Source organism: Dermacentor andersoni, chromosome 2 (genome assembly GCF_023375885.2).
Source record: "Dermacentor andersoni chromosome 2, qqDerAnde1_hic_scaffold, whole genome shotgun sequence".
NCBI classification, from domain to species: domain Eukaryota; kingdom Metazoa; phylum Arthropoda; class Arachnida; order Ixodida; family Ixodidae; genus Dermacentor; species Dermacentor andersoni.
The window spans coordinates 17,616,789-17,638,416 of NC_092815.1; the positions used below are offsets into that span (position 1 = coordinate 17,616,789).

Here is a 21,628-nt window from a genome sequence, read left to right on the forward strand (position 1 = left end):
ACTCTGATGCTGAGAGAAGGCGGCTAGTGTAAGCGATTATGCGATCTACAACCCATTGATGTTGAGACAAGATAACGCCAATGCTGTGGCCACTTGCATCAATGCGAACTTCTGGGTAGGCAGATGCATCAAAATGACCCAAAATAGGTGGAGTTATGATGCAAGCAGTAAGCGCTGAAAATGCCTCAGCTTGTTCACCTCCCCAACAGAAACTGGTGTCCTTTTTGAGGAGATTGGTGAGAAGACGAGCAATGTTGGCGAAGTTCTTAATGAAGCACCGAAAGTATGAACACAGCCTAAGGAAACTTTGGACATCAGCGGACAAATGACGAGGTGGAAACTCACTGACAGCACATATTTTGTCGGGGTCAGGTTGTATAGCGGTAGCGTGGACCAAGTGCCCGAATACTCGTATTTGATGACAGCTGAAATGGCATTTGGAAGAATTGATCAGCAGGCCGGCCTGTTGAAAGCCATCAAGAATGGCCAACAGCCGATGAAGATGGCTCTTGAACGTCGGGGAAAAAACCATGACGACATCAAGGTAACGGAGGCATGAGGACCATCTAAAACCACATAGCAGAGAGTCCATCATGCGTTCGAACGTAGTCATATTACATAGTCTGAAAGGTATAACTTTAAATTGGTAGAGGCCATCTGGGGTGACAAATGCAGTCTCTTCATGATCCTTGTCATCGACAGCAACTTGCCAGTAGCCCAAACGTAAATCAATTAAAGATAAATAACTGGCACCATGTAAGCAATACAGTGCGTCATCGATATGTGGGAGAGGACACATGCCCTTTCTAGAAATCTTGTTCAGATGGCGAAATTCGATGCAAAACCTCCAGGTATTGTCCTTCTTTTGACCAGGATGACGGGTAATGCCTACGAACTGCAGGAGGGCTTGATGATGTCTTTGGAGAGCATTTTATCCACCTCTGTTTGTATAACCTGGTGTACAGTTGTTGACACGCGATAAGCATGTCTGTGAATAGGAGGAGCGTTGCCGGTGTGCATCGAATGGGTGACAACGTTGGTTCAACCTACTGGATGCTTGCGGAAATCAAATAGATCGTGGTAGGACATCAAGATGCGACGGAGTGCATCGGTGTAGGCAGCACGCAGATCGGGAGCTATCATTTTGGCAAACTGGTCTTGATGAGAGCTGGGTGGTGCCAAAGATTCAGCAGAGTCAGACGGTAGATCAGGCGTTAACGCAGAAACCACGAAGTCATTCGATGGGTACAGCACGGCAACTGCAACACCTTGAGCAAGAACCTGCAGAGATGACCCAAAGTTCAGAAGGGAGAGCCACGCATAATTGCTGGTAACTGTGACCACAGCGCTGGGAAGGGCTATTTGTTATGTCAGGAGAATGTCACAAAGCAAGGATACCACGTATTGGCCATTGCAATGAGGTGGAAAAGGAAACATGGGGACATGGGGACATAGGGACATAGGTTGTGGGGGTTCCACTCTGCGTGCGGCTAGGGCTGAAGGCGAGCTCCGGATCTAGCCCTACGCAGTCGCTTCGTGGTACACCCAACCCGTAGCGCGGGAATCGCGGCTACGCCGGGTTCGGACGAATAAGGTAACCAGCGGTGTCAACGGTAACAACGTTTATTGCTATTAGCAATAGCGAACACTCGCAGAGGGACGTCCTCTCCGTAATAGTAATAAATAGGCTGGCCTCGTTGCCCGGGATAGTCAGGCAACGTGGTCACTCACGGGTAGCAGCAGGTACTCCAGTCCGGCAGGTTATGGGTCCGGCCTCAGAGAGAGAGGGTCTCCCCCGGTCGCGCTGTTTTGTACCTTTTTAGCTGGGCGAGGGGAATGTCCTCCTCGCCCGTCAGCTGCCTGCCCGCGAGTCGGGGAGGAAGGGCGCGTGCGCGTCGCGAGAGCGAGGGAGAATCGGGAGAGGGCATAGTGCGCCTCTCCCCCGTCTATGCCGGCTCTCGACGCGACGGCACGGGGAAAGATGGGCACGTGTGCTCCCCACAAGGTTGCAGCATCGGGTTGCAGCCAAACAAATTCAACGCACCGAAGTTGGGATTGGTCTGCGGCAGTGTCGGCAGAGTACTCGAGCAGCTCGAGGTGGAGAACACCAGTTGAACGATCAATTAGTGCAGAGTGGACTGTCAAGAAGTCTATTTCAAGAATCAGTTTGTGGCAGCACTCCACGAGCACAGTGAAGAGAATGGATGTTGGGTGACTTGCAATGATTACGCTGGCTGCGCACATTCCCATTACGGCTGTGGTGCTGCCTTTGGCTACTCAGACGGCAGGTGACTCGGCAGGTGTCAGAACTTTCTGGAGAAGACTACGAAGATCTGAGCGCATAGCCGACACTTGAGCTCCGGTATCAATGAGAGCTCTAAAAGGCACACTATCAACAAAAGCGTTGATTAGGTTCGGTCCGGGAGCAAGCGTCAACAGAGATTTTGCTGTCCGGGTCATCAATGCAGCCTCACCTACGGGAGCTGCGTTGTTTAGTTTCCAGGGAAGTGGCCAGAATAAGGAGGGAATTGGGATCTTCAAGAAGGAGGTGAATGGCTGGTAGTGTTCTTCCGTCTGGTAAGGTCGGCATTGTAGGGCTCAGCGAGAGGGGACAGCAGACGAGGTTCACGTTCGAAGCGGCAGTCACCGTATGGTCGAGGTGAAAAGAACCAGCGACTGCGGCAGTGGCGGGCGATGTGGCCAACCCAAGAGCACACGAAACACATAGGTCTGTCGTCCGGTGTTCACCACTCTGCTGGGTTCCTGTAACATTTGCTTGAATTTGGTCTGGATGCAACAGTAGCAGCAATGACAGGAGCCATAGGGATGGAGCGCTGGCGAATGGTTGACAGAATGTTTATATTTGCAATCTCTTGGCTGATGATGGCTTGAATGAGCAAGGTGGTTAAGCCGTTGCGCGTCTGTGAACCGCGAGTGCTTGGAGCTATGGCCTCTAGCTTGCGACAGATGGCTTGCGTCAAATTTGGTAATGCTGGCTGTTGATGTAGTGTTGGCAGGTCGTCACAGGAGGAGGTGGCAGCCGTGTTGGGGAAGCCAATCAAAGTGTTGTGCAATATGTTTACTCTTAGTTTGCTCAAAGTGCCGGCTCTCCGTTGTGATTGGCTGAACTGCTGCACAGCCCTGGCAAAGAAGCAGGTTTGATGCATCGCCTGCGATGCCCTTTATAATGTGGCCGACTTTATCTGCCTCCAAAATGTCCTTATCTGCTTTTCGATAAAGAGCCAGAGCGCCCTGAATGTACGAGACATGATTTCGTGTATGTCTGGGCATGAGACGCAAGCTCTTTCTTGGCTGCTACCTGGCGTCCAACAGGCTTTCCGAAAAGATCGCGCAGCTTGTCTTTTTATGTGTCCCAAGTCGTAAGGTCGAACTCATGTGTCTAAACCATACCTTTGCGGTTACCCGCAAGAAAAATGTTGCTATGGAACAGCCGCCACAGTGTGGCTGCACTGAGGTGAATGAAGACGACGTGGCCCCGCTTGATATAGCGTCGCCATCTTTGCCACCGTTGGTCTACGTGTAAATATATTGTAAATAGACTTGTACATCAGCTACACGTAACATTAATTTGGTGGAGGTGGACGTTCCCTGTACCCGTCACGGAGCTTCGCAGCGGTTGCAACGGCGACAGTGCAACTTCGGCTCCTGCTGGCGGCACTTCATCTACGCAACCGTCTCCGCCTGCAGCCCCGACCTACGTCGCCGTTTCCTCTCCTCGGGATCCTGGTGTTTTCAACCGAGTCGGCAGTTCTGATGTTGACGACTGGCTTCGCTTATACGAACGTGTCAGCACCAGTCACAGGTGGGATCCAACTATTATGCTTGCGAACATTCTTTTGTACCTCGACGGAGCTCCACTTGCATGGTTCCAGACTCACGAAGAGGAGATCTCGAGCTGGGATCTCTTCAAAGAGAAGCTCCGCAACCTTTTTGCCGATCCCTTCGGTCGCCAAGTCAATGCCAAGAAAACCCTTGCCACACATGTACAGATGTCGACAGAGTCCTACGTGTCGTACATTCTCGACGTCTTGGCCCTTTGTGCCAAGGCTGACCCGACCATGTCTGAGGACGATAATGTTAATCACGTCCTCAAAGGCATTGCTGACGCCTTCAATTTACTGGTGTTTACGAATGTCACCAGCATCGATACGATCCTCAAGGAGTGCCGCCGTCTTGAGCATGCTAAAAGCCGCCGGGTATCCCAGCACACCACGCGACCTCCCAACACAGCTGCTACGTCATCCTGTGACGACCTCTTCCACCAGCCGTCGCGATGTGACAACTTGACCCGCATCATTCGTCGTGAGGTCGAAGCGGCACAACCGGCGGCCCCTTCATTCCCGTCACCTGATCATTCTCCGGTGACAATCTCCTTGATCCAGGCCGTCGTTCGTCAAGAGTTGTCCAACGTCGGCGTGCAATCCCTTCGTTCCGTACGCTCGGAACCTTTGTCTCCACGCACGTCCCCACCGTGCTCTCCTTACTCCTCTTATGGACAGCGCAACCCCTCCGAATGGCGAACCGTGGACGACAAGCCGATCTGTTTTAACTGCCGACGTATAGGACATGTCGCTCGCCACTGCCGCAGCCGCTGGACTTCTCCGGTGCGCATTCCTTCTGATCACCACCCTCGCCCCTCTAGCGCGTCCTTTTCCTTCGCCCCTTCTATGCCCGCTCCATCATCTGACCCTGCGACACCTTTGACACGACCCCGCTACTCCCGCTTGCCTTCCCCTTCCCTTTGTCAATCTCGTTCGCCCCCTTCACACCGTGCTCCTTCTCCGACCAACTCGCCGCACCCCCAACCGGAAAACTAGACAGTGCAGCTTCTGGAGGTGAAGCTGCAATGACGAAATTGGCACGAAATCCTCGCTTCACTTTACCCACGAACAAGAATCTTTTGGACGTTCTCGTCGACAATGTTCCTGAGTGCGTGTTGATTGACACCGGGGCGCATGTGTCCATTATGAGTGCTGCTCTTCGCTGTCGGCTCAAGGAAGTTCTGATGCCCGCCCCGGACCGAGTTGTACAAGTCGCCGACGGAGGGACTGTCAATATTGTTGGCATGTGCTCTGCCCGCCTCACAATTGCTGAGAGACACACCGTCATTCTCTTCACCGTCATCGAGCACTGCCCTCACGAACTCATTCTCGGTCTGGATTTCCTTGCCAATCATTCTGCCCTCATTGACTGTTCGGCCGGCTCACTTCGCCTTGACTTGCCTCTTCTTGCCGACCCTGTGGACCCGCCTCCAAGCCATGTGAGCTGCATGGATTTTATTCGCCTACCGCCTCACTCTGTGAGGCGGTAGGCAACCCTTTTGCACAGGAATTTGCATGCCACATCGGCACAGCTGTCTACACCCATGCAGGGCCATCTAGTACCATAGCCTTACCTGAACAAGATGAATCCAAGGGCTTCAACTGCTGCACGCCTCACGTCATCATTCACGTCACTCACCTGCACGAGGTAGCACAACACTGTCCAAAAACATGCAGATGCTATGGCACACAGTTTTCTACTTTGTGGTTCAATTGTTTCAAGCACTGGCCTCACAATCTTTCGCCTGACCAAATAAGTGTTTCACAATTATTTCACTTTATCATGCAACTTCAATTGCTTAAATAAATCACAAACTTTAACATATGCATGTGGCCAAATCTAGACAATGTTTGGTAGCTCCACCATGGGCAATTATATTCAAGTCATTTTCCACTGCCATTTCCCACGTGTGATGGCACTCAGTCAAACTAGAAATTTTTCACTCAAACAAGGCAGTATGTGCAGACGTTAAGAGTGCTACAGCTTGAAGAACACTCTTTCTGTGTTAAGCATTCAGAAATATTTGCTAGGAATTTTACCCGATATACCGAATGCACTTCATGTTCTAAGAAATGCATTGTACGAAAAATGTATTCGTAAGAGATGCTCAAACATGGTAGTATTCTCAGGCTAAAGATCCTGTTACGGAAGCATCAAAGAAGAGAGAGGAAGAAGAAGATCGCAAGACGCTGGCTGCTGCGTGTTGTTACTAGTCAGCCATCTTAACCCCATTGACTCTGCTTGTACATACATTGTAAATACAGTCTTATACTCCCAACATCCCCGTAACATATTGGAGGAGGTGCGGGGTACCACGGCTGGAAACGGAGCTTCGCAGTGGATGTCGCGTCCCCATCCTCACCATGAAAAACGGTGGGCACTCGGAATGAACGCCGTTGCCGCCTCCAACGTCACCATCGCCCGCTACGTCGCTGTCCCCTTCGGTTGTGGTTGTGCAACCCAAGGATCCCGGAACTTTCTCCGGGACTGATGGCGCCGACATTGAAGAATGGGTTGCCATGTATGAACGTGTAAGTGGAATCAACATATGGGACCCTATGCTTATGCTAGCTAACCTGTTGTTCTACCTAAGAGGCATGGCAAAGTGTGGTTCAAAAACCATGAAGGGGAGCTGACCAGCTGGACCAGTTGTTTGGCAAACAAGCTGGCCGTAAAATTGCCGCAAAGAAGGAACTGGCCTCCTGTGCCCAATCCCCCGCGGAGCCTTGTTTCATATATCCAGGACATTCTGGCACTTTGTCGTAAAGCCGATCACGACATGACAGAAGCTGAGAAGGTAGGGCATGTGCTCAAGGGAATTGCTGACGATGCCTTTAATCTGCTCATGTGCAAAAGCTGCTCTACAGTTGGTGCTATCATCAAAGAGTGACGACAATTCGAGCAGGCCAAAAGCCGACACTTCCTGCAACCATTCACCAGACTTCCTAATACTGCCGCAACGTTGACATGTGAAGATCGCAACATTCTTAAATTGGACTTTTTATCTCATCATTCCGCTCTCATCGACTGCGCAACCGGCGTTCTTCAGTTGGAACTGCCTCAAGTCGCTGATGCTACGAGCACCGCTCCACCGCACTTGTGTTCACTTCAAGATGTGCGCCTGTCACCTAAGGCAGTCACTTACGTCACTTTGACTCCACAGCCAAAGATTCCTAACGGGGAATATGTCCTTTGCCCCATCATCGACGTGCTTTTGAACTGGAACGTTGCTCTTCCGCATATGCTGGTGACGATTACTAATAACGGCGTCGTTCTTCCGCTTCTGAATTTCAGCCTGTGCCCTCAAGTGCTTCCAGCTGGCATGTTCTTGGCCAGCATTTCTAATACTTCCGAATTTGACATTGAAAGTCTGAATGACGAGAGTGGTTTCTTAGCACTAATTGTAGCTCACAACTCTGGCTCCATAAAAGATGACTTCGTGAAGATGATTGCACCTGACTTCACCTCTGCACAGGCCACAGATATACGTCTCCTCCTTGAATCGTACTTTGACATCTTTCATTTCGGCAACAAGCCTTCAGGACAAACATCTGTCGTTCACCACTGTATCAACACCGGAGACACAAATCATATTTGTCGGCATCCCTATCGTGTATCGCATGCTGAACGTCGTGTCATCCAATCAGAAGTGGACTAAATGCTCCGCAAAGGGGTAATCGAACCATCAGCCAGCCCTTGGGCTTTGCCTGTCGTCCTTGTGAATAAAAAAAGATGGTACCTGGCGTTTTTGTGTCGATTATCGCCATTTATATAAGATCACCCGAAAAGACGTCTACCCGCTACCACGCATCGATGACGGCTTAGACTGCTTGCACGGAGCTAAATAGTTCTCGTCCATTGATCATCGATCCTGCTACTGGCAGATATCAATTGATAAAATGGACCGCGAGAAGACGGCCTTCATCACACCTGACGTTTTATATCAGTTCAAAGTCATGCCCTTTGGCCTATGCAACGCTCCTGCGACATTTGAACGTATGATGGACTCTCTTCTGGGAGGCTACAAATGGACCACCTGTCTTTGTTATCTTGACGACGTTATTGTTTCTGCAATATGCACAAACATGCGCCATTTCCTGATGAGTATGCTACCTTTTGCATGCAGGACCATGATAATGTAATGTATTTCTTCTCGCACTTCGTCAGTGGTTCGAGCAGTGCTCCGGACCGTTCAGTCATGAACAGTGGATGATAAGAAATGTATAGGATCAAGGAAGAAGAATCTTTACATTATAACCCTATCTCTTTTGCTTTTTTAATAAATGCAAAATTTCTTTTTTTCAGTATTCTTCCACTTTTACATACTTACAATACAGGAAACCCTCATTAACTCAAACTTGGATATCTCGAAATATCAGTTAAGTCTAAATGTTTTCCTGGCTCTGTATCAACTTCATGTATTTCTCGAAGTGCTTTTGCACCGTACTACAGATATCTCGAAATCTCGATTGCAAAAATGTCGGGAAAGAGTCACCTAAAGATTTCCATACTTTGCATGCAGTCCTGATACCACCAAAAAGTGACAGGATCGCAAGGATTGTGACGAATTTTGCTTCATTCTATGCCACTGTTATCGTGTACCAGGCTGTGATACCATTGATAGTGCGGGAAGAATGTCGCTCTGACGCCTGAGAGAGTCAGAGAGAGAGAGAATAACTTTATTTAACTGAGGAAAGGGGGATAGGGGGTTGGGAGCTTGATGGGTAGGGCCCCAAATCCAGGGCTCCACTGGCTTCTGCCGCGAGCTGAACGTTACCCAGAAGAGCCTTCTGCACCTTCGGGTCTGAGCTGGTAAGTTGTGCCTCCCATTGCTCCAGTGTGTTAGTTAGGTTATACCTAGCTAAGTAGGCATTTAAACTTGGCGGTCTATTTTGGCACCCCCGTGAGATGTGGTACAAAGACTGCGGCGAGTTGCTACACCACGGACAAGCTCTCCCATACATCGTTGGGAAAATGTTGCTTAATCTTAAAAAATTTGGGTAGACCCCCGTTCGAATCCTGCGGTGATCTATTGCCGTATCTTTGCCACTTTGCCACATACCGCGCTGGTGAGCAAGAATATCACGTGGTGCCATACGTATCGGATTGTTACCCTCCTCCTCGCGACGGCTTTCCTGTGAAGTGGGGGGTTGTGAATGGGAGGGCGGTGGTTGCTCCGCTCGGTTCGTGAGCTCTTGAGCTAGAGCTAGAGCCTGCAGGCCTGCGTGTCCAGGGCACCAGACCAGTCTGTATGTATTCTTGAGTTCCTTTCTCAGGAGGTTGCTAACGCTGAAAAGGAGACGGCCATTCATATTCATAAAAAAGCGGCACGCCTCCCGAGAGTCTGAGATGATAGTGTTGTACGACTCCCCCGTCCGTTCCCGGTCCTTGATTGCTAAGGCGATGGCGAAGCATTCTGCCTTGGCAATTGAGAACGTGATCAGGGAGCCGCTTGAGATTAGGCTAGTCTTGTCAGTGCCTATGACAGTGACTACCGCACGCTTCCAGTTGTACTGAGAAGCGTCCACATAAACGGTACTTTCATTATTTTTGACTAGTTTGCTTAGCCATTTCGCCCTCTCTTCTCTTCTTTTTTTTTTGTTTGTGTCTTTGTGCATATCTTTTTGGACAAGAGCGACTGAGATCCTGCTTTGGACGGGACCAGGAATATCTACCAGTACCTCATCCAAGCGCGAAAAAGTGAACATGACCTCCGCAACAAGCATAGTAACGTGTGCGAAAGGCATGGCTACAAAATCACGGCCCTGGACTTGTATTCCCGGTCGATTACTTTTTGGGATACAAGCACTTTCATGCTATTTCGTGTGACTAGGGTTTGCACATGTCGTTGCCTACGTGATACAGTGTTTGCTTGAGTCTGTGCTAGGACCGCTGTTGGCCGTATAGGTCCGTCGTGTCGAGTGCTGAGTCGCACAATATCTCGCAAAAGTGATCTACCGAAAATACCGCTCCTGGTATGCTGAGCTTCTGCAAGAAATTTAGCAGCTACTGAAGAGTATATTGAAAGGCTCTACGTGGTCTATGCAAGGCAAGGGCTCATGTTTTTGCAAATTCACTTATCTCAAAACTGTAGTTATACTGAAATTTTCCCTAGTTTTTACAACTTTGAAGTTGACAGGGTTTTACTGTAGTTATGTATTCTTTTAATGACCAAATTATGTTTCAAAGGCAAGGTTAAACTGCAATTACGTGCCGCAATATTCAAAGGTTTTTAATATCCCCACAATTCTACCATTTTGCTGACCCAACCACATGGAGACTATTTCTCTGGTTGACAGACCAACCACGACATGCTGTCAAGTGGAGACTATAGCGACGTTGTGCTTTATACCTCCACTTGCCTGGCAAGGAACACCCCACTAGTAAAAGCGTCACGAACAAGGACTTACCGCGTGCAATTTTAGTGAACAACACTTCAGACCTTTGTCTGCACATAAGCAGCAAGAGCGGTGCCGGCAACACAACTCACCGCAACATGTAGAAGCCTGCGTACAGCCCTGTTGTTTCCAGATCCACAGTAGGCCATGGCAATGGCGTGCATGGCTGAACGACGTAGCAGTGCGTCCTGCATTGCAAACAACCGATCACATCTAACTAATGGGACACAGCCTTGGCTATTTCGAAAGCACCGGATGTCACCACGAATGCTGAATCGTTCATTGTATCAAATCATTAATGTTCAGTTCAAGACATCAGATCTGTATGATTGGAAGCACTCATTTTGTTCATCTACATGTATAACAGACACAAAGTAAACACACTATCTCCTTCACCTGACAGCGCACCTTCCCTCCGACCCCCACTCCATCTTCGTAGTGAGAAAATCTTACCTACAATTGAGCACACATTCCTGCTCCCTTCCTCGTAATCTAACTTGGGTAGAAGAAGCGCCTCTCAGGTGAAAAGGCTCGATTCGTTTTCACTAACTAAAGTGTTCCTGGCGCTAACACTTTATTAAACAGAGGTGGAGGTTTCATGACCAGAAAAATATATATGGATCACATGCACTACGGGAATCAATGTAAGCAAACCTTTCTGCGCTGTTTGCTTTGATTGACTTAACGGTGATATTGACGGCAAACATTTAATTTCTTTGATATTCAGTCAAACACGAGAGTGGTTAGTTGATGTTAAATGTTACCTTGCATGTACCACTGTCGTTTGTCTGTGTAGTACACAGAACACACATGGTAGGTGTTTGCTTGAGGAGTTGTTGAGCGCCGTACTTCATAGCCTCGGAGAGGGTTGAGCATATTCATTGCCTCACATGGCACATGGATCGTGACAGGCGTATTAAACTTTAAATTTAATTATGGGGCTGTACATGCCAAAACTACCATCAGATTATGAGGCACACTGTAGTGGCAGACTGAATTAATTTTGACACCGTCATGTTCTTTAACGTGTCCCAAAATCTAAGTGCACGCAAGTTTTTTATTTCAACCCCGTCGAAACACGGCTGCCGCGCTCGGGATCAAACCCACAACCTCGAGCAATGCCACAGCTGCAAAGCTACCATGGTGACACAGGAGCGTTGATTTGACGTGTGACTGGTTCTGTGGCGTTGCCTAGACCCTACGGTGCACTTTAATGCGGCTTGCTTCCGCACGCCCTGCGTAAGTTGTCCACCTGATAATTTTGCATGGTGTTTATTTTTCAGAAATGTATCATACCGTATCCTGAATTTAAATTTATATAATTTCCCGCAACCAATGTCGTATCTGTAGTCGTCGTGTTTCCTTGCTTTCTCACCTCACCTCCCAATCCCTCCCTCCCCTTCCCCGCTTGTATGGGAACTGCGAGCGAAAGCTGGCAAGGCTGTTATTCACTTCTTTTGTGACTGCGTCGGTTCTACCCATTCTCTGCCTCCTCTCTCCCCTGCACTCTAACATTTTATCTAGCTTCCCTCTGGACTTGCACGTTAGTAGAAAGGTAAGCCCTGCAATTTCTGCTATGCTTTTGTGGGGGGTCACAGATAATTAAAGCTGTCAAGGGGCTAATATGGCGATGCGCAGGGAGCTCCAGAGGACACTGTGCACATTTGACATGGCTCAAAGGTCCAAACGAGTTTACCGTGTCATCTTTCATCTCTGCCGCACTGCTGTCATGTATACACATGCTCTAAACCACCCCCTCACGCTGCGTGCCAGACAACAGAAACAGCAGCAGCAGCAGCAGTGGGAAGTCGACAGAAGAGGCAAAGAAAGCTTTGCTTTAAAATCATAGAAGGACTCTGATATTATTTTTCCTCTCTCAGATCCTAAGCACAGAGCCTAATATACTGTGCCAATATATGTAGCAAGCTCACCTTGTCCTTTGCCAAGGCATCGATCTGAGTGTCAGCCTCCTCAAGACGCCCGTACAGCACCAGTGCTATGCCCACTGACAGGCCACGCAGGATCTTCTCATGCTGTGTCTCGTGAGCATACTGCAGGAGGACAGTGTATTCAAATTGTGAGAGGCTCAAACCACACCACGGGCATGTGCTCAGTCAGGTGACAATGAACACCTTAATGAGCATACCAAACTTCTGCCACGACACATGCTATAGGCCACTAAGCAGTCTTAAATATTAGTATAACAGACATTTGCTGAGTCTAAAACCATGGTCCTTTAGGCTGCAATTACTGCTTGGTGTACAGAAAAAAGCTCACAAGTGTAGGAGGTGGTTTCAGGATCATAACAGCTGAAAGCTAGGACTAGTTTCATCACATATTCCCTGTTGGGTACAACTTTGTTGTCTGCAAACAAAGAGGGCAGTCACCAGCTAACAGCTATGGGTTCACTAATGCTCACCTCACACCATGCATTTTTGGTTTGACTATGGCTCAAGGCCACTCCAGGACCAGTGACGCATTATGCAAGCTACCACATCTTGCAGTTCTCTCAACAGCCCCTCCCTGCTTGAAAGTCCTGGTGCCTACATCTGTTTAGTGTCACAGCTCCTGATCATTGAGCAACTTGCCGTTGCGTTTGCAATCCCTAGCTCCTCTTGTTTTTGCAACTTACAGGCAATACAGTTCAATGTTAACACAGTGCAGTGTGGCTATACTTAGCCCAATGCACTTAGATTATAGTTTTGGCTATATTGCAATTTACAAGTTTGCGTCCTGTGACTAAGGCTGGTGTGTATCAAATGCAGTCAAACCTCAATATAACGAACACAGAAATTAATAGTTATTGAATTTAACAAAGTTAATCTAAAATTTAGTTGGTCATATATTATTTCACCGAGAATTCTACTGCTACAATGGAACCAAAGATGCAATATCTTAGAAACACTAGAAACAGCAAAGCGAATATTTGCTTGCTCACACCTCAAAACACCTTTTCTGGTAAAAAAAGATGCCTATTTAGCAAGAGGAACTCAAAACGGCACATTTTGGACATCCATGCACGTCTTGGCTAGTGCCTTGGCTTAGCTGGCCCACAGCTGGTAAACCAACCAAACTATCCTATGTGATCAAACAGATTGTATGGTTGCATATTAATAATGGTGCGAAGCATGTTTGCAAATTAAGTGTCATTCACGTGCTACGTATCGTCATAGCAAGCCACCAAGGAGACATCAAGATTGACAGGAGGCCCTTTGCCGGCCTGTCAGAGGCATCACACTTGCATTTCTTGCACACTGTACTCAATCACAATTTTTTATATATTTTTTTTCTAGTATCAGCATGTTGCTCATAACAAGTATACAATAGTACAGTAATCCCTCGTAATAACAAAATCGCTTTACTCGAGATAATCGCTTTATTCGAAATTTATTCCGGTCCTGACCCAAACGCATGCATTTTAAGCCGCATTAGTCGAAGTGCACGAAGAGCTTGACCTGCTTAGAGCGGCGGCGACCCTTTTGCGCATGCAGTGTCAAATTAATACCGCCAACGAATTAGTATCATGCATGCACGGAACGGACCACAAATGTACCAAACCCACGACCGACGACCACCTGGTAATGGGTACCAAGCGAGTGCCGAGTGCTCCCAGCTGTTTACTGGGGAGCGAACAGAAGCTGTCAAATTCCATGGTGTAGCCCGCCCAAATCATTAAGCTCGGTCGCAATCGCATCGCTGGTGTGCCCTGTGACAGAATCCACATGGAAATGAAGTTTTCCTTCACTGTACGATGCCAGAAAACCTGGTCTCTTGGATGCCGAAAAGTAGCTAGAAAACCGCGGGCAGACTTGCGTCATAGCATTCCATGGGGTACGCACGATGAGCAAAGTTTTATTGCTCTGAAGAGCAGATATGGTATTGAAACATTCCGAAAAGCACAAAAGAAGTGTCCCTCCGATTATAAGTGCCATGTTCAATGCCAGGAGCTACACTGACAAATTTGAAAGACGACTTTGAGGAAGCCAGTCTAGAAATTTGCTCGCCCCTCTCCATAATCAGCCTGCATCGCAATAAAACACCACCCCTACCTTCATTGCACTTTTCATGGTGCAAATCGACCTTAACTTGCTGAAAACACGAAAAATCTTAGCATCGCCAGCGGCGAGCAAGGCTACCAACATGGCGGGTCAACACAAGCTAATGTTTCCCTGGCGATTTTCTCGAGCCTGTCATGCTAGATTCGCCCCATCTGACTTTAGACAAACTGTCTAAATGCACGATGGGGTCAGTGAATTCTGTTCCTAGACATTTTTCAATGGCGCGGACGTGACGGTGCGCAAACACCGACACTCGAACCATAGAATTTGCACAGTGTCGACAACGGTGTGCTGAAAAACTCTCGTTTTGAAAACTTCACGGCGGCACGCCTCGGGAAAAAAATTGCCCAGTGATCATGCAAAGCGCCTTCTCCAAAACCGCTTAGTTTTCACGATCGTGCTGCATACCCACAATGAGCGGCTAATCGTTTTATGAGCACGACACAACCTCAGGCTTGAGCCACAGCACTTAAGGCGCATTCACACCGAAGGCGGGGCGGGCAAAGCGGGCAGGCTGAAAGCGGGAAGCGGCAAAAACCTCCTCGCCGAGTGGGCAAAGCAGGCGGAAAACGAGGCGGGCAGCCCGAAGCAGCCGCTGCTTCCCCCCACTCTTTATTCGTTCTCCAGTCTGCAAGCTGTTTGGACGCCAGTCCCTCCTCTCACTTGCCACCATAACTCCTCGCTGCCAGTTTAGAGGCTGCTGCTGCTCCTCCAAAGCTGCCCTCTTCCGGCCTGCCCTCCCAAGCACAATCTTCCACCAATGGGTGCCCTTCTCCGGTTTCTACTTCTTGGTCTCTACAACTCCGATCGCCTTTCTTCCGCTACACGTGAAGCTGATGCCAAGCCCGCCATTGCAACCGTCGCCATTACCAGAGCACACTGATGAGGAAAGTGAGATGTGTGTGTGTGAAAACTTTTATTGTAATGAGGTCCGGAGGCTCGACTTCTTAAGCCAAGGCGGGCCGCTCCCACGTTGGCACTGTCAGGCCAAGCCTTTCAGCGACATCATGGGCCCTCTGGACTGCCCTTGCCCTGATGACACTTTGAAGCTTCAGCTTTCTGCATCGGCCACCGCCTTCAGTAACCTTGGCGCAAACGGCGCGTGCGGTTGGACCTGTGCTGCAGGCCATGTGATCGTGTGTTATTCGGAGTGCTTCGTTAGGCAAGCCTCGCGTGTGCTTTTGTGGTCTACAGTGATAAATGGCTCTGTTGCCTCGGTCTCCGAGTAAAAGTGCCTGACTTTGGGGGAGAAAGTTCTGCCGATAAAAGAAGTCGAAAGAGGTGGCCCGCAGAAAAATGACGCCACAAAGGAATTCGGAATACTGCTGTCATTATCAGCTGTATTGAAAAACAAGGAAGCTGTTCTGGATGGCTTTGAAAAGAGCTTCTCAGCGAAGAGAAAGACGAATCACGATTCGAAATACCCCGAAGTGGAAGGTGCACTTCTACAGTGGTTGAAGAATGCCAGGTGTGCAAATCTCCCCGTACATGGACCTGCACTTACTACAAAAGCCAAAGCTTTTGCGCTCCAAATGGGCCATAAAGATTTCAAGTGCAGCAATGGCTGGCTTGAGCGGTTCAGGAAACGACACAGCGTGACCTCGAAGTCGATCGTTGGCGAAAACGCAGCCGTGAACCGTGACATTCTAGACACATGGCGCCAAATTTAGCTCCAAGCTCTACTTGAAAAGTTGTGGGGCTGCCCGACCCTCACGCGTCCCCTTATATGTTGTTTTCCACGCATGTCTCGCCTCTCCTGTGATTCGGCTTCTCCACGTAGCTTAGCGCCGGCCATGGTTGGTCTTGTTGCAGTGCATTACGAGAGAGGACACTAGTGTGGCACTTCAAGCACCACCTAACGGCAGGGTTGGTTGGGCGCGACAGGGAGTAGGCTTGTGTTCTTTGCCTCGGGATCAGCAAGTGGGGGAGACGTTCCACACGTGCTTCCATCTATGCTTTTGCGAGACCATCTCGCATGGCCTAGGAATGGGACACCGGAATGGATGAACACAATCGTTCAAACACACCAACATTCGCGTGACCGTACGCACAGACAACCATGCGTTAGTGTCCAGCATGGGGTGAAAATATTCACTCTATACGGTCGCAGTTAGTTGAACTACCGCCGCACGCCCATCGGCATGTATTGTGGGCAGCAACTCGGCTAGCAGGCATTAGTCTATTAAAGGTGCAATAAATGCCCTGGTGATTGTTTGCACTACTGTGTTGTCGTTCCTTTGTCCTAAGAGCACGGGTGAGAAACCCCCAACATCTGCAACCTAGATGAGACTGCATTTTTCTACAAGATGCTACCAAATCACATGTTCACTATCACTGGCGGATCCTCATCCTGAGGAAAACAGAGCAAGGAGCGTGTCACAGTGCTGTTCGGTGCCAATGCAACAGGCGAGGACAAGCTTCCCTTGTTGATATTGGGAAAGGCGGAGAAGCCGTGGTACTTCTGAAACACAGCTATTCCCAAGGAATGCATCTACAGAAGTAAAAAGCAAGCGTGGATGACTGCTACTATTCTTGAAGACTATGTGCACCTTCTGGATAGACGGCTCGACGCAAAGACAACTGTCCAAGCCACGGGAAGATCGACAACCTCGAGGCGATTGCTGTGGAATTTTTGCCTGCAAACACAACCACAGTACTGCAACCAATGGATCAAGGCATCACTAAGACCACCCGGAAGCTGCACCGCAAGCGCATGCTCTCACCATACGATGCCAGCAAGAGGTACAACATTGGCTTATTTGGTGCAATCCACTTGCTGAACTTTTCATGGAATAAACTCGCACCTTCGAAGGTTGCCAACTGCTTTGCACACGCTGGCTTTTCCCGCGCCGTCGTCAGCGACCCTGACAATGACTATAGCTTGACGATGACTGGACTTGCAGCGATCTGTACAAGGCTGTTCCTACAGATTGCTGGTGCGGTCGCCCTAGCAATGGATGCGGAGATACTAACTGACACTGTTGGTGGCCCCGACGAGGATGAAGAGCCACATGAAGTGCCAACTATGGTGCAGACGCGGGAGTACCTACGCCTGCTGCGAAATAAGGTTGAATGCATAGACTGGGACTACGGCCTCGTGCAATGCTTGATCAAATTAGAGTAGGGGTTGCTTGCACACGGTAAGAACTTGAAACAACCAAAGCTCACTGGCTTTTTTGCGCCTGAATAAAGTTTTGCTTCCCTGAATACATTGTATAATGACTTCCTCACAGTTGTGGCACAATTAAAGCTCGACTGCTTTTTCTCGAGTGGTTGCTTATATCGAATTACCGCTTATAACGAATCTTTCCGTTGTCCCGCTGACTTCGTTATAACGAGATATTACTGTTTTTCAAAAGAAAAAAATTGGCCCTAAAATTACATTTTGGGTCTTGTCATTCTTTTTTCATCTCTAAAACCCTTAACTTTAATAAGATTCATTCCATAAGATTCCAAGACCCTTCATTTCCATAAGAATTTGAAGTTATGTCACAATAAAGATGCTTTGAAATGTTTTCCCTTGATTTCTTAAAACAACAATTTTGACACACTTGCAATTTTGGAGAGAACATAGCTTCTATTCTATTTTAGCTATAGTAATAATAATTCTCTCTTTACCAAAAAATAAATGCATAGAGTTTGCACTAAGCCCAATTTTAGTGTAATATTTTCTTCAGAAAGTTCATTTACTTAGTCATACGCTTCCCTTCTTAAATATCACATTTTTTTCAGGCAACTTTGATGGGCCCCAAACTTCGTTTTCAATTTGTTCAATTTGTTCTAAGTTCAATTTGACCTAAAATATTGGTTTATATCCTGGCGCACACCTTAGATATTCTAGATTATTTCTATATCCTAATGACTGTGTTTTTTGTCTACATGCTAATTTTCTTCGAAACAAAAGAACCTAATTTCTACAGTATATCAGATACTACTCGTATACAGTCGAAACTCTATTTAACAAAGTGATGACCCCGCTCAAATTATTTTGTTAAATTGGGAAGTTTGTAAAATCAAGTAAGGAATTTTTCAGTCCTTCAAAATCTGATACTGTAACGTAGCGACATGCAAAAGCTACAGCAGCATTGTATTTGCCACTAATCCAGCCATCTGTTGCATAAACCATGGAATAACAAAAGCAACCATCGTCGCTACTATCGAGGTGGTGTTTAGTGCATGGGCACGGTGTGCAGCCTCGTCAAAATAAAGCTAGGGCCGTGACTAGGGTGCCTAGATGTTTTAATACGATAGCTTTAGAGCGCACGCTCGAAGAAAAACCCGTCTGTGTCAAAATTAGAAAGAAATCACTGCTTTTCTTACTCATTTATTTCAGGAAAAAGCTTCGTTAAATCGAGTTCGGCCAAGTTAGTTTCGTTAATTTGGGTTGATGACAACATTGAACCCTATGGGTACCTGCCAGGGAATGGAAATTTCATTAGATTGGGAACTTCGTAAAATCGAGTTTCGTTAGATCGCGTATACTACATTTCTGGAATCAGCACATCAAAATGTGCACATTTGGTTAAAGTTTATCCATATAGAGTAGCCGACCGATTTTTCGTACTCCAAAAATTTGGACTTAATGGATATTCCGGACTTCATAAATGCACCATCAAGGTTCCCACAGAGCTAATGCATTTTCGCAACCGATTTTTAGGACAACATAAAGCCAGAAGTTCGATTTTCTGGACAAAATTTGCCATGACGGACCAACGCTACAAGTCAGGGACGGTGCCATTTTGAATCTCGAGCCGCCTGACTAGCTTCGGATAGGATGTGAGCTGGCTTGGACCGGTATAGTAATTTGATTAGCAAGTACAGGAGGCGTCCAAATCCACGCGGCAACGGTGGCGCCTGTTGTAAGAAACGCCGATCTTAGGCCATGCTTTTGCCTGTAGCCTGCGGCAGAAGCAATTTTGAGATCTGGAAACCGGTCAGGCGCGGCCAGTTTTGGACATCACCTATGACTGCTAGGCGACGCTCATGATAAACACCACCATCATCAGTTTTTACCTCTGTGTCGTAGGTGGTGTCGTGCATGCTTTCGTCCAGCAGCGATCCGCCGGCTTTTGTCCAGTACAGTGCCATGTTTTTGAAACCATCGCTTGCCACCATTAGCCGCCGTACAACATATCACCGCTATTTCAGTGTGTTGCGGCCATTCATTCAGCGCAACACCGACGCATTTTTGATACCACGGCCCCTCCTCTTCACCCGCCTCCACCGAATGTGTCGAAGAAGCGTGGAAAATATTGGACCATGACGCTGGACAAGAAGGTCGTCATCATCAGGTTTATCGAGCATGGACGGAACCAAGTCGACGTCGCGAAGGAGTTTAATATCTCTAACAGGCCTTGTCTGATTACGTAAAAAACAAAGAAAACATCTTGTCTGCAGTAGACCAGTCGCACTGCAAAACTACAAAACATGACTGGAAAGGACAACATCCGAAGCTTGAAGAGGTCCTGCAGCTGTGGTTGAAAGGAGTCCTAGCAAAGAACCTTCCTGTTTCGGGCAAGATGTTCAAGCAGAAAGCAGAGATGTTCGCTTTAAAAATGGGCATTCAGGACTTCAAGTTCACCGATGGGTGGATCCGTGGGTTTAAGAAAAGGCACGGAGATTCTTTCAAGAAAGTTTGTGGGGAGAGCAGTGCCGTGGATCAATCTACTCTCACGGATTACCGGACGAGTAAGTTCAAGGCTCTGCTACAAGAGCATGCTCCTGCAGACATTTTTAATTGTGACAAGACAGGCCTATTCTTCAAAATGCTGCTGGACCGTTCACTTTCCTTTACTAATGAGGCCTGTGCTGGTGGGAAGCATAGTAAGGAGAGGGTAATTGTCATTGTCGGGGCAAATACGGTTGGCACCAAGAAGCTGCCCTTTCTAGTGATAGGGAAGGCGAAAAACCTGCGTTGCTTCATGGGTGCAAAGAACCTGCCTGTGTGGTACAGCAGCAATACAAAGGCCTGGATTACACAAAGCTTGTTCGAAGATTACGTTCACCGTCTGGACCGGATGTTTGAGCGCCAGAAGAGGCAAGTGGTAATAGTCGTAGACAACTGCGGGGCGCACAGCACCGTAAACAACCTGCAAGCTATTCGTCTTGAATTCTTGCCGCCAAATACAATGAGTGTGCTCCAGCCGATGGACCAAAGGGTCATTAAAAACCTCAAGGTGCACTACCGGGCCCGTTTACTTGGCCACACACCGATGTGTTTTGACAACAGGAAGACGTACTCCGTTAACCTGGTCTCGCTACTCAACATGCTAGCAGATGCCTGGAAGGCTGTTCAGCCTTCGACAATTGCAAAATATTCTAGGCATGCTGGATTTTGCAACTATGAAGAGCCCGTGATTGAAGAGGCAAACGGTACCACTGAAGACTTCGACACCAGCGAGGAGCTGATTGCTGACTTGCGCAGCAGTGGGATGGACCTTCCCACTGCTGTTACTTTTCACGAGTTTGCCGCGATTGACAACAACAGAGTAGTGCGCAGAGCTTACGGACGACGAGATCGTGCACCAGGTGACCGCACCGCCACAAAGCGACTCGGACTCCAACGACGACACCTCTGGCCGCCCACAAACATCAACGCAAGACATTGCCAACCCTCTAAAATTGTTGTCTAGTGTGTATGAAAATAACATGACGCTTGCACAGATGCAAGCTGATGTCATTACAATAAGCAGGAATTTAAAACAAGGGACAATCCATGACTTTCTCAGTCCAGTTTAGCAGGACTAGTTTTGCGACTCACGGATTTTTCAGACCGTTCTTTTATACAGACTATTTTTCGGTCCTCTCCAGGTTCAGAAAATCGGTCGACTACTGTATAAAAAAGTTGGCTTTCAAGTGTAGCATCTGCCCTTAAATGTTTGACTGTATTTTAAGTTAGCAGGACTGACAAAGATACGTTGACTACTTGGCTAGGTCTTTCAGAAGCAACACGTGGAGCAGTTGTGAAACATACTAGGCAATCTGCAATGGCGTTACGAATGCCATTATCACATCACCATAAACGCCACAAAGTTGCCTTCACACAGCTTGAATGTTTCTTCACAGAGGGTACAAAGGAAAAAAGTTATGCGATAGCTGTTGCTACAAGCACGGAGTGCTGCAAACCATGAAGCAAGCTCATGCAAACACTTGCAAATGCTGCAGCATAATCAACAACTTGGTCCATGTCAGCGCCCACATATGAGCCCTGTCTTGTTTGTCTTAACTCTCATCTCAGCTTTTTTGGAAAACCTAAGCAGGTCACCGTGGCAATATTTTCTTTCTCCTTTCAACTTTACTGCTGCTTGTAATTATGTTTTTTGTCAATTT

General features: G+C 47.9%; 2 protein-coding genes across 2 annotated transcripts in view; one reads left to right on the forward strand and one right to left on the reverse strand.

The window, feature by feature from the left end:
* Positions 1–21,628, reverse strand: part of Rpn2 (Regulatory particle non-ATPase 2) — an 81,118-nt gene that overhangs the window by 24,963 nt on the left and 34,527 nt on the right. Inside the window, exons 17-19 of the mRNA XM_055077479.2 lie at positions 12,173–12,292; positions 10,334–10,429; positions 5,417–5,481 (exon numbers count right to left, since the gene is read on the reverse strand). Coding sequence (XP_054933454.1) covers positions 5,417–5,481; positions 10,334–10,429; positions 12,173–12,292 — 281 coding nt within the window. The remainder of the gene's footprint in view (positions 1–5,416; positions 5,482–10,333; positions 10,430–12,172; positions 12,293–21,628) is intronic.
* LOC140216047 (tigger transposable element-derived protein 4-like) lies at positions 19,855–21,037 on the forward strand. Its single transcript, XM_072286319.1, is given in 2 exon segments — positions 19,855–20,783; positions 20,785–21,037. Coding segments are annotated over 2 exon segments (1,182 nt in total).